Source organism: Patella vulgata, chromosome 8 (assembly GCF_932274485.2).
Source record: "Patella vulgata chromosome 8, xgPatVulg1.2, whole genome shotgun sequence".
NCBI classification, from domain to species: Eukaryota; Metazoa; Mollusca; class Gastropoda; family Patellidae; genus Patella; species Patella vulgata.
In genome coordinates this window covers 11308377-11322699 of record NC_065886.2, presented here as the reverse complement: position 1 = coordinate 11322699, position 14323 = coordinate 11308377, and the positions used below count along the sequence as shown (strand labels likewise).

General features: G+C 40.8%; 1 protein-coding gene across 1 annotated transcript; it reads right to left on the bottom strand.

Annotated features, from left to right (window-relative positions):
* Window positions 1–2530: 2530 nt before the first annotated feature.
* LOC126830570 (carbonyl reductase [NADPH] 3) lies at window positions 2531–12852 on the bottom strand. Its single transcript, XM_056102818.1, has 8 exons — window positions 12847–12852; window positions 11053–11134; window positions 9138–9316; window positions 8036–8148; window positions 6580–6712; window positions 4101–4139; window positions 3057–3120; window positions 2531–2716 (listed from the first exon to the last, which is right to left on the bottom strand). Exons 1-8 carry the CDS (start codon window positions 12850–12852, stop codon window positions 2622–2624), a joined length of 711 nt encoding a protein of 236 aa, XP_055958793.1. The 3' UTR covers window positions 2531–2621.
* Window positions 12853–14323: the final 1471 nt, after the last annotated feature.

Sequence of the window (14323 nt, the reverse complement as noted above, 5' to 3'; positions counted from 1 at the left end):
GTGTAGGGATCGTCAACACTGGGATAATCGACGCTGGAGCAATGTGATGTTTTCAGATGAGTCAAGGTTCACTGTTGATTTTTTGGACAGACGTAGGAGGGTGTGGCGTCGTCGAAACGAGCGCTTCCAAGACGTTAACGTCATCAGACATGATCGATTTGGGGGTGGTTCTGTTATGGTGTGGGGAGGCATCACTGTTGCTGGAAGAACGGCTTTACATGTTGTTGCAGGGCGTGTTACAGGCCAGTACTACCGGGACAACATCTTGGCAGTCCATGTTGTGCCGTTCGCACGACGTCATGGCCGCCGTTTCATCTTCCAGGATGACAACGCAAGATGTCACAGGGCCAGGATCGTTACAGGTTACCTCCAACAACAGAACATCACCACATTACCTTGGCCAGCACTGAGTCCCGACCTCTCCCCCATCGAGCATGTCTGGGACATGCTTGGACAGAGGTTACGTCAACGTCAACAACGTCCTGCCAATGTCCAAGAACTTGCTGCTGCGTTGCAACAGGAATGGGACAATCTGGACCAAAATGACCTTAGACGTCTCATTAGGAGTATGCCACGTCGGATTAATGCTTGTTTGGCAAACAGAGGAGGATTTACCCGTTACTGACTTGGTTGTGATGCTGTGGTAACTTTGCTGTTTGACCCCAGGTATCATTTTACCCTTATAATGGTCAGTCTGTGCCTTACTTAGTCTAACGATCATTTGGAATAAATCGATGAATGTGAACTTCATTTCATTTTGTCATTTGTTTCTTCATCAGTTTCATTAGGTGACTTTAATAACACTTAAAAATCAAATATCCCCTACTTTTTTTGAATAGTATATATATGAGTTTTATAAAACAAGGGGGTCCTAAAAGTTACCGGCCTCACCTGTATGGATCGCTAAAGCTCAACCAATCTGCAAAAGCATCTTAGCATTTACTTGACATACAAAACATGAATTCCACGTGAATTTCTAGCTGTCAAAAGGCCTGAAGTATCTTTATTGAGTGACAACGCTCCTCTGTATAGTACGATTAGTGGTGTGCTGAATTCACAAGGCCATATTATTACTCGGGATGATACCTGACAAAAAATCAAGGTGTGCAGTGGCAAGGTTATGGCCTCCGTTTTCAGTGACTCCGAGGGCTACTCATAAAGGGTTTTACCAAAAATGGTGAATAATATGCAGGTGAATAGTGCAGGGTGCGTGGTGATATCAGTGGTGTTTGACTGCTGCAGTTCACACCGCCTAGGTAATTAACAGTGAGGGTTGATCGCAGAATCCCCGCCCAATTTATCCTACAAATCTGGGCTCTGTTTATCGAAATCTTAACAAAAGATAAAATCCAAATTTTAGTAGATACTTCAGTTTTGATTGGCTGAGCGCTAAAATCAACCTAATATTATCCAATCAAATAACTAAAATTTGGATTTTATCTTAGTTAAAATTTCGTGAAACAGGCCCCAGACTTCCGTTGACTTCTTCCTGGTGCGGTTGCCCGAACAATGGTTTTCTGACGGGTTTACTAAGCTGGAGAAATGACGTAACATGTACATTAGGTGGCAATGGGTGGATTATGTTGAAAAATAAGTATAATTGTTTTTCGTGTCGATAGCATATTATTTAAGGAGGTATTGAACGTTAGGGCACCCCTCGTGTGTGTAAATATTGTTAATGTTTAGTTGCTGGGGGTTGGATGGCCTAATGGTTAGCATGTGCGCCCTATATCATAAGGTCTCTTATTGAGTCAACATAATCATGTTGAAATATAAGTATAATTGTTTTTCGTGTAGGTAGCATATTACTTGAGTAGGTATGACACGTTAGAATCACCCCTTGTGTATGTGTAAATATTGTTATTGTTTAGTTGCTAGTTTTATGGAGCAGCAAGGAAATGCTGAAGATTAAAACTCGTGTACGAACACATTTCACAGTGTAGCAGCGTTAGGTGGTTGTCTGTTGTCCACGGGACCTCGGTTTGTTCGTCCCATCCGAACAATTAGCTGCTGTTCTTTGCTAGACCCTATGTCCTGCAATACGGACAAAGGACACTACGCTGAAAACTTTCAAGGAAATTAAAGATGTGTTCCCACGAAAGTATAAATAGTGTAGTTATTTTCAATTTAAAAAATATAGCTATTTGGTGTATATGGAAAGTACATATACTCCATCTTATTAGAAAAATACGGAATTCCCTGAAAAGCACCCACAGTACGCTAAAACCATTTATAAGGGTGTCACCAGTGGTAGGGCGACGGCTTGTGGTGTATGCTCGGTAATGTTGATCGAATGGCTAGCGGTTGTCAGACTTAGACTACAGCAGACTCCCTGGTTAAACGACGGAAAAGGGTGTGAGCTGAGGATAATCAATAATTTAATTAGGTTTCGATATTTATGGTCAAGCGACGTGCCAATCAAGGCTTAAAATAGATTTTTGTACGGTTTGGGGTAATTCCTTGCATTAGAGGGCTTTGGAGCATACATTTGATGGATAAATCTGTTTTTAGTCCAAATATATCATCCAATCACATAGTCCGTAGGCTACATGAGAAGTCCTGAAAACAAATTAGATATTGTTCGAAAAATGCAAATGACAATCATCGACTTCTAAGTCACATCAAGGCCAGACTTGTACGGTTTTGTCAGATACAAACTTTCCTCTGATGTCCGTTCCTTCAGGTAACAGAGCGCAATACACTGGTGTTTCAGCACCTAAAATACAAATGAAATGGGTGTTTAACGTCCTACTTTTCTGCAAGAACCTCTTTAATTCAGTGTGCTATGAGGGAAATTATGCCCACGCAGCGGTGTTTTGTCGAAACCCCACTGCCAAGGGTTCGTCTACGTGCCCGCCAACATGTACACGGATCGTGGGTTTTCGTCTCATCAATCCAAACGACAAGTCGATATACCTTGCTAAGTCCTCCGTTCTGCACCACTGAAAAGGGAAAACACGATAGTAAATATCGAGGAACTATCTTGGGGTCAACACCCCCCTCCCACACCCGCTGTTCAAATAGCTTTCGCATCTTTAATATTCTAAAAGAAATACCTTGATCAATAGTCTTAGTTCCTTTATGACTGGTCAGATCTGTATCTACGTAACCAGGGCAACACTGAAAATCATAAAATATACCACATATAACATAGATACATCACGGGTATGGAGGGTGTAGACTTATCAAGGGTATATAGGGTATAGACACATCAATGATATAAAGGGTGTAGACTTATCAAGGGTATAGAGGGTGTAGACACATCAAGGATAGAGGGTATAAACTTATCAGGGGTATAGAGGGTATAGACTTATCAAGGGTGTAGAAGGTGTAGACACATCAAGGGTATAGAGGGTATAGACTTATCAAGGGTATAGAGGGTATAGACTTATCAAGGGTATAGAGGGTGTAGACACATCAAGGGTGTAGACACATCAAGGGTATAGAGGGTATTAACTTATCAAGGGTATAGAGGGTATAAACTTATCAAGGGTATAGAGGGTATAGACTTATCAAGGGTGTAGAGGGTGTAGACACATCAAGGGTATAGAGGGTATAGACACTTCAAGGGCACGCTTTGGAAGATCTCGCGGTACACCTGTGTGCCGCGGTAAACTGGTTGAGAATCACCGGTATAGAGGAAGAGGGTGTAAACACATCAAGGGTATAGAGGGTGTAAAGTCATCAAGGGCATAGAGGTGTAGGTGGACACATCAAGGGTATTGAGTCATCATGGGAATAGTGGGTGTAGACACATCAAGGGTATAGGGACACCAAGAAGGGTTAAGAGTTAAGAGACATCAAGGGTATAGAGACATCAAGGGTATAGGGACATCAAGAAGGGTTAAGAGTTAAGAGACATCAAGGGTATAGAGACACCAAGAAGGGTTAAGAGACATCAATGGTATAGGGACATCAAAGTTATAGGAACATAGAGAGGGTAGAGACATCAAGGGTACAGGGACATCAAAGTTATAAGTACATAGAGAGTGTAGAGACATCAAGGGTATAGGGGGTGTAGAGACATAAAGGGCATAGAGAGGCGCATCAAGGGTGCAGACACATAAAAAATTATCAGGAATATAGATACAGGGACTTACAGCATTCACCACAATATCATCTTTGGAATTAAATTCTCGCTGTTGAACAAACGCCATCACAGTCACACCAACCTTGGACATGGCATACGCATGTTCATGAAAACCAGCCTCAGTAACTTTTCCTGTTTTACTAACACTTAAAATTAAACAAAGAGTGAGAAAGAGAGAGATGGGGTTTAACGTCCACTCGACACAAACTAGGTCAATTTGGGACTAACATATGGTTCAATTTTATTTCAATAATTCGCTTGTTCGTAGGGATCTATAGCAGTGGTAGGAATCGGAGAAAAAAAAAGAGGTTGGACAGGCGATTCTACTCCTTGTCACATACAACCGGGGAATCGAAACAACGACAGTTGAGTCAATATCCACAGGCACTTGAAGGGATTAAAATAAAATTTCGTACTACTGTTTGACTATATATACTCTTCAAAAAAGTAGGGGATATTCAGAAACAATACAAAACTGCGGAAATGCACTGCTGTTTTTATTAGAGGTAACCAGTGTATGTTAATAACAGGTCAATTGCCTACTCATGAACATAAACATTTTATATGGGCGGTTTATCAGACGGCCCCATTACACTCGCAAAGAGATACACTGTCAAAAGTGAAAATGGGCGTTTTTGATTTTTGTCTTAATAATGAGTAATTGCTCCACCCATCCTCAGACATTCAACAATTCGTCCAATCACGATTTGGGACAATCTGACCCACTCCTCTTGCAGTGCCACGGCCAATTCTTGCAGTGTTGACGTTGACGTCGACGAACACGTCTCCCGATCATGTCCCAGGCATGCTCTATAGGGGAAAGATAAGGACTCATGGCTGGCCAAGTCATATGGACAATATGGTGACGCTGGAGGTAGTCATTCACGACACTAGCGCGGTGGGCACGGGCATTATCATCTTGAAAGATGAAATGTCGACCTGCACGTTGAGCAAAGGGCAGAACTATCGGTGCCAGGATGTGGTCACGGTAGTACACACCAGTGACCCTTCCTTGAAAAATATGCAAGTCCGTTCTGTCAGTCATGGTGATTTCTCCCCACACCATAACAGACCCACGCCAGAAACGTTAGCATGACGCTCATTTACACACCTCCAAACGCGAGCACGCCTATCGGTGAAATCCAGAGTAAATCTGGACTCATCTGAGAACATTACACGCGCCCATCGGCGATTACCCCAATTTCTACGCTACCTACACCATTGACGCCTGTGTACGAATGTATCGATCCTGGGCTTGTGTAGTAGCTCTAGGATGACCTGAACGAGGTCTATCATCAACATAGTATGTTTGTTGGTACCGGTTTCACAGTCTGCTGATCACAGAGTGTGACACATTAAGCATGTTTGGCTACTGCTCGCTGTGTAGAACCCATTTGAGGCATGCCAATATGCACGTAGACGTTCATCATGTTGAAGACGTCTCATTGCAAATTAAACGTAACACACTAAAGCAAAGATACGCTAAACAGTAAATCTTATGCAAGAACCGATGGAAAGCAAACATGGATAGGATAAACCAGCACGCGGCAGTTTTCATCAACCCTTCCTTGAAGTGTCAAATTTGATAATGAACCCCTCCCACGTGTATGGCGCTATTGCGTGTCGCACTTGCAGCTCAGTGGTTCTGTTGGGGCGATAAGTTCTTCATCTGTGAACATACATAATATGTAACTATTTATCACATCACAACCTGCATAGGCATTTGCATTTCAATATTCCCTACTTTTTTTGAAGAGTATATTTTGTTTTGACTTGTTGACGACGTTTCGTCTACCATCATCTCACAATACTCACTAGTTCTAGCACTTCCCGTCGTTTTTATTGCCAACGAGATTTCATTGGATCATTATACAGCTTCCAATGTAATTAAATTGGTCATTTTACAGCATTATTAATTACAAATCAAACTTGAAGCGTTATCACTTGACGAAATGAGATCAGTTACGTCTCGTTGGCAATGAAATGTTCATTTTTTTTCCAATCGGTGCCAATAGGTCCCTAACCTCCCTGGGCCTCGGATCACGTCATATTGTATGAGACCCAGTCCGCCTCTTTATCTGTTGAAACAAATATACAAACATGATCATCCAGGCATGGGAAATGAAATGGGGTTTAACGTCCTACTAATCTGCACCAACCGGGATAATGAACACGTGTATGTGCCATGCAGAGTGCTATGAGGAATATTTTGTCCGGTGGCGGCGCTACGGCCTACTGAAGGTGTCTTTTATGCGCAAGCTAACGTTTACACTGGACCTCCGATCCCAATTACTAGACGCTGTTACTTGCCAGGCCCTCCGCCATACACCACTGACAAGGAGGAAACTACGACGGAAAATACCAAGAAACGTTCTTGACCAACAAGGGGAGCGAACTCGAGAATCGTGGTTCCTGAACCAGCGCCTTACTAACTAACTGATGATGTAAAACGTAGCCTACACAAACCATTAATAATCAAATAAATTAACATACTCAACAAAAGTTTGAATAATCTCTTTCAGTTGCTCGATGGTTAACGAAGGATCAAGTAACCTTGCTTGTATTGTGTCTGAACATATATTAACACTCCACTTGGATTTTCTACTAGATACATGGACAATACTACAAAAATAATAAATCATCTAAGTAACTATGTGCGTGTGTGCGTGAGGGAGAGAGACATCCCAAACTTAGGCTGTCTGTCTACAGCTAGCTCCGCCTGAGAACAGGACCTAAGCTAATTACCCGACATTTTAATTCCTACATCGATAATTTTAGTCGAAAACACTGAGTATGCTTTTAGTAATTTTTAGAAGTACATGTATTTATTTCTCTTCTATGTCATATTGAATGAAATTAAATATGTTTATTTAGCCGCTGTGTGTATGAAAGGTGTCAAACTAATCAAAGCCGAATCACAAAATAGTCCTCTAATTATTCAATATGGCGGCGCCCATGAAAGATAATTTCACAGAGGCGGTTTTGTTTGCGAAGACAAATTTAGGAGTATCTAACCTTGTTTTGAAAGATAAACAGATTGAAACTCTAAAGACAGTTTACAATGGCAAAGAATGTATTGCAATATTACCCACTAGCACATATTATATATCGCTTTTACCGGAGTGGCAGAAGTTGAGATTTTGCCAATGACATGTGTATACATTAAACACGTGCTTGATCGGGTTATTTTTACTCTGTTGTGTACACAAAGCAGATGTCCAGTCGATAAGTCCCGCCCCACAATGATCACGTGAGCGTTTAAAATGGAGGCTAACTAGGGCAGTGACCATAATCTCGAAGTATGACGTAGATGGATCTCTGCGTGCAGTTTGGGAGAGAGAGAATAATTTGTTTGGTTCTATACAGGGCATGTGTTAAGGATTATGAAGTACTGGGACATAGTGGGGTCCGGAGGACTTAGGCCTACCTGCGATGAGATGCGAACGCCCTGCGCTTTGTGTTACAAATGTGGGGTTACCTAAAAATGCTACTTCCATGCCTCAAATAGTACCAAATGCGTTAATTTTCACGTGACCTCATCGATATTACCCCTCTGCTTCTATATCCCTTTACATAGCAATGGGATAATTTTTGCCCCACTACTTTCTGTACTGGAAAATGCACTGCCTTTAGGATTTTTAAAATTTGGTTCCTACATCCAGATAAAATGGAAAGTTAAGCCCCTACTCAAATGTTGTTCCTAGCGTTTAACGTCCGCTTCCACCGAAGGTGATATCGCAGACAAGTTCATTTTAATGATCTTAGCGCACGCGCAGGGGTCTTTGCTGTGGGAGGAAACCGGAGTACCCGGAGTAAACCCACGAGGTTGAGAAGGCGCCCCTATCTCCAAGCCACATACGCTCACACCGTACTCAAATTGGCATGGAATCCTTTTAAAACAATTAGACGTCTCTTGTAAAAGGTTTTTAAAAATTATTATATTACCGGGAATGAGGCCTGAGCAGTGGAAACAAAGCATTAGTAACATCTAATGTAGCTGTAAAATTGGTTCTAATCGTCACTTCAGCCCTTTCAGAAAATGGCACAGGTGAATCGATCTGAAATAAATGATGATGATAATGATGACCATCATTATATTTTGTTAATTTGTACAGGTTCCAGCAAATCTGTTTGTTGTCATCCATGATTGTATGACTTGGAACATATTACTGTGCAGTGCCGAATTAGAAGAAGGGAGGCTATATGTTGTTTCACGCATGGGGCCTCACCCATTAGTAACTTTTGGCACTTGGAATTTTTCCCATCCGTATCACGTATCCGTATCGTCACATGATACGTTGCGTCAGTGTAGTTTTTGAGTTTTGGCAGATTTTCGCGCCGCGTACGTATTGGTAGTTGAGCTGAGCTTAGTTCTATTACAGCATGCATGGCAGTTATACCAAGAAAAACACCAGCACTAGTCAAGTGCCAAATCTATTACGGATACGCGATACGCGATCAGGAATTTACGCTTGCCAAAAGTCTCTAATGCGCCATCCTCCTTCACGTTTAGGAAGGCGAGAATGATGACGGAGGTTAACAACTATGTTAAAAAATATAATATACCTTCAGCCTGCTCAGCCTATTGGTAAATCCGTCACTACCTCAGCTGTACGATTCCGGGATTCTATAGCTGGGTCATGAGTAGTTACTGTTTTAGTGTTGATCACTACAACTACCAGATGGGGGTTCATTTTAAGACACGGGCTCACTTACCCCACAGCACACGGCATTGTGCAAAACAGTCTTCATTTGTCCGGTTAACTAAAACCCATTTTATTCCACCTATACTAATATTTGTGACTGTCGTTTGTTTGTCTGTCTGTTCAGGGTTGGCGGCTACACTAGGGCTGTCCCGAGGCTTAAATTTGGTGTATAGGGGTAGCTCGTACCGGGATTCAGACATAGGTCTGGTGACGATACCCGTGTTGCGCCGGGTCAAACGCTAGTTTTCTCATGATTCCGACCTTGACCTTTCGTTTACACTGAGATCAATCATCTCTATGGCTCTTTAAAATATTATCTATTTTTATGTAAGTGTTCTTACACCGTAGCCAATAGCAGCATTATTAACCAACAGATCCAGACCACCATAATTAGATTGAAGATATTGTTTTAATGTTTCAATACTCGACATATCACAAATATCTAACTGATAAAACTCAGGTTTTAAACCTTCAGCATTTAAATCACTCACAGCCTTTTTACCCAAATCTACATTCCTCGCTGAAAAAACAAAAACAAAAAAAAACAACAACAATCGGTTGCCATGCAAGATACGCTCACATTTTAGAATAGTTGGACGGGGAACAGGGAAATCAATAGGGCTCATCCTCTCACTGTCCCAATGCTTCACATCGAATTTGAAAAAGCATTATATCGCGTGCACATGGTCATGGTTTTTGGAAAATGGGGGTTACTCCTTAACCAAAAGTCATGGAACGCTGAACTTTAATAGGGTTCGTGCTCTCATTACCCCAATGCTTCACACTATAATATTTGAAGTAAATCAATTAAAAAAGGTTTTCGGCAAAGGGGGGGGGGGGGTAACCCCTGAGCGGAAATTTAACGGAACAATGAATACCGATAGGTTTCGACCCCTAATGAACCCAATGCTTCACACCAAATTTGAAACAAATCTGCTACAGACTATAGCCGCTACCGCGGTATTCGGAAAAGGCAACAAGATTTTTTTATGTTAGGTTTCATCTAAATCAGACAAACATTTTAGCCCGAAGTTATGCCCTGATTTTTACACTTCCTTGATTATTGTGTAATGAACATTTATATGTAATAGGTATTTGAAATGGAATAAAAACTGTGACCTCTAGTGGGTGCACAAATACATTAATTCAGACCGCATAAGTTAAGTATGGGACTGACACTGTCACGTCTGCGCAATATCTGTTCTCTCTACGTTTTAGAACTGAAATTGGTTCTACGTTTCTGCAACAACTGGTCTAATGAAGCAGGCCTACTGTGTGCTATTAAAGGGATAAATTTTACCGGTCCGCCAACGCATACCAGACGCCTTTCCTTGCCCCTGCTCTGCTCTGTTCTACTGACACGGGGGCACCATAGGGTGGATAATTCCGAGGAACTCAGGTTATCCTGGTTAAGTAACCAACGCCATACATACACATTGAGGGGTGGCCTAGAAATGGTTCCACTACTAATGTCTTCCGTCTTGCTCCAGCTACAGTAGTGGACCGTCCTAAGGCCTTCCTTTGAACAAGTTTTGTAGTCAATTGACTAAAAAATGTTACTGGCCTATAACTCCCTTAATTTCCAATAACACTGACCAAACTGTACTGTACATAGCTTAACATATAATAAACCAATTCCCATTGAAATAAAGGTGAAACCTTACCGTATAATTATATGATTTGATTATACAAACTGCTATGCGAAATTTCTGTTCAGTTTAAAATGGCTGCCGAACCAGAATCACGGGGTGTCATGTCACTCGAAAAGCTGTTCGGTAAGATAAGATTATGATTTCAGTATCCCACTCTTCACTATTTGTACCATAATTACTTATTTGCATGCAAACTGTGAAGATATGTGTTGAGTATTTTGCAATTGAACCTAATTTTACTTGCTCAAAGATTCGAATAGTGTATCAATTGGAGCCGTAGATAAGAATTATCACGGCTAAAAATTGCAGCTAAGGGGTGGCCCAGTTGTTTTGAGTGTCTGGGTGGCCAGTCACCTCTGCCTTGCGGTTGTGGTTTCTATTCCTCGAGATGGAGGCACCTGTCTCAAACTCGGGGTTTACTCCCACTACTCCGGTTTCCTCAAACAAGAAGGGTCCCCTGCGCGTTCGCCAAGCATAATAAAATAAGAGAACTCTATATGACACTCGATAAACATTAATAAAAGAATAAAAACTGAGTCACCGCGGTTCATGGCTACCGCCATATTTTGAAATATGAAAAAATTGGGTGAACAGTAATACCAACCTGTTAGAATAACATCACCTTTGAACTGTTTACATAAAGCTCTTACGATACCAAAACCTACACCTTTATTTCCACCTGTTACCTGAAGGAAAAAAATAAAACATAAGTCATTAAAAACAAATTCAAGAGACTCCATAAAAATGCCAGGAATCAGACCACCGAATAGTCCACTCAATTGGCAAAACTCATTAATGTAGTTGAAAACCTACACCCTTATTACCTCCTGTTACCCGAAGGTAAAAAAACCCAAAACAATCCAAGTTAAGCGAATGAATGAGTACAATTTACCACTGACAAAGGATGCACCACACCAGAAAAACTATAGGAACGTTCTCGGGCAACGCCATGGTTGAACCCGGAATCTCCTGGTTAGCGAGCATGCGTCTTACTCCATTATCGAACCTAGTTTAGGTATTTTTTTTTATAAACATTATTTTTATTCAGGATGTCTGAATGGGATTGGGAAACAGGCTCAGCTTGTGTAAAACCCCTCTCCCTAGATAATATACATACATAATATTAAAAATAGTATTGATGTAATGAAACTACAAACCAAGTTTCGTCGCGGTCATCCCATTAGGGGAGGTGGTTCATTGAGTATGAAGCTGGCCCGCTTGTCTGGAGGTCTTGGGTTCGCTTCCGTTGTTAGCCAAGTTTCCCTTTGTCAGTGGTACCGGACGGAGGGTCTGACAAGGACAGCTGTCTAGTCGTTCGGATGGGACGGAAAACCGAGGTACACATTGGCATGGACGTAAAAGAACCCTTGATATCCGGGCAAAATATTCATTAAAGCACTGCATGGTGTATACCCGTCTTCATTAGAATCTAGTACACCTTGACGGACAGGTAAAAATAATTGTCCTATAGCACACTGCAGGCCTATGTCTGTCTTACATTAGACCAGTCGCTGCAGAGGATGTTAAACACAATTTCATTTCATTTCACTTCATTAGAATCAGAGCTATAGTGTTCCAAAAAATGGACAAATCAAATTGCTTACCTCGGCTTTGCTTAAAGATACATTATGGAAGATTAGATAAAGAGCTGGCAGTTCTCACTATAATAGTTAAAAACTAGATAATGTAAAGGCAATTTGCTGAAAATTTCAGTCAAATTGATCCACTATGAACCGAGATTTTAGCGATTGAATTTTCGGCCTAGCCTTGATCATCATTACTGAAGTCGGTAGGATAAAAAAAACATAGTCTCGATTATCCATTTCGTGATTTAATTATGATTGGAAGTCCAACAGCAAATCGGAACTTAATCCAATAAACATTGCAGCCTAGCGGTGCCATCGAGGGTTGATTATGTTCTGGATAAGTTAATTGATATCTAATTAATAACTTAGATAACATTTCAGGCCTAACGAAAGACCTGCAACAGGCAGATTTAGCTCTTGCATAATGTCTGTTTAAGCACAATGTGCTCATCATCGATCCCAGGCAAGACATTTACGGAATGAACATCTACAACAAGTTCGATAACTCTACACCCCAGTTAATTAGAACTAGAGTTATTGTGTTCCAATGGTCTCAATGATCTTCTGATTGCCATGGTTTATAAATGGTGTCAGTGGTGGCTTCCAAGGTGGATGTGACTCTCGTTCAAGATTCTATCGAAATCCTGATAGTAAGATGATGATGACCATGAAGATGATTTATTTATTTATTTGTAAAAATGTAAGATATAATACCTTTGAAATTTTTACATTTTAGCAATGTTTTCAGATCCACAATATCAGTATTGTAAATAATCATGATATAATAGAAATAAAATATTGTTTAAACCAACCATCATCTCAATACTGTGCAAAATGCGAAAACGGGAACAAGACATGACAAAACTAACTCCCCACTGCTACACGTCCAGTTGCCATGATTTATGATGGTGTCAACAGCTTGAAAAATGTACGGTTGCTGGGGAAGGACATCCAACAATTTTATTTTAAGCAGATTATCTGTCAAAACGGGAACGGGACATGATGAGCCATAGATATAGTATTATATAATATAATATATTCTGCAAGGGAGTACTAGTAGGGCGTGTGTCAATTTTATGTAGACTTGGTTGTCAAATTAGAAAAATAAAGAATAAAGTAACCTGACTAATCTTTGCAGGGTTACAAGATAAGATAAGTGAAACAAATGAAAATAATGAAATGAAATGGGGGTTAACGTCCTATTTTTCTGCTCCGACTGGGCTAATGAAGACGGGCATACGCCATACGGTGTGCTATATATGAGAGACATTTTGCCTAGACAGTGGCGCTAAAGGGATATTTTACGTGCACGCAGGACCTCGGTTTTTCGTCCCATCCAAACGACCAGACAGCTCTCCTTGTCAGGCCCTCCGTCTGAAACAAATGAAATGAGGGTTTCAAATCCTACCAATCTGATTAAAATACAGATCTATATTTCGTTCCGTTTTTTATACTTTCGATGGCCTACACAATATATATCTATATGTATGGCCTACCCTACATGAGGATCTAGTGCAATCTGTTTTACAGAGAATTACGAGTCCTCTAATATCTCTGTAAAAGATGACTGCCTTTAACACGTGCCGTCACAGCACGCGGCGTCAATCATTGGCTGAATGGCGCGTGTATTGTTTACATAAGACGTTACTGCTTCGGGCAGAATGTTACCTTTTAGTCATTTTAATACCCATTTACACTAAATAGGAAATAATTTTTACCTACAAATACGTCAAACGTCTTTATTTATTTTTCTAACACATCAAAAAAATGTTTTAGAATTTAATTTGTCGGTGGATAAAAGTTAATATTTGAGACTCATTAAGTCGCATTGATGTCATCCTTATCAGTGATTGTAGCGGCCTAGCGAATATTCACCTCTGATCAGTGTGGATCTAGTGTAGTAAAGACAAGTAAAACGAAATTTTAAAAAAAAGAAACGAAATAGTATCTGTGTTTTAATCCGATTGAAATCCTACCGTTCTTCTCCTACATGGCCATACAGCAGAGCATATTTTAACGTGCCTTGGAGCACGTCCGTGCTCTGATGAGCGAAGTCCGTGCTCTGATGAGCGAAAACCGTGCTCTGAGAAATATGAAGACGTGCTCTCAAAAAGTTTCAATTTGGGCAAAAAGGCGCGCCAGGTGTTACTGAATACAGGCCCATCTTTCTACCAAGTCCATATCTTTTGGAAAATTTGAATCGGAGTTATGATTCGTTGTTTTTTCTTTATAGTTTAAAGGGTTGTCTCCTTTTTCAAATTTCGCTGATTCCAACTTGGTTTGAAACTG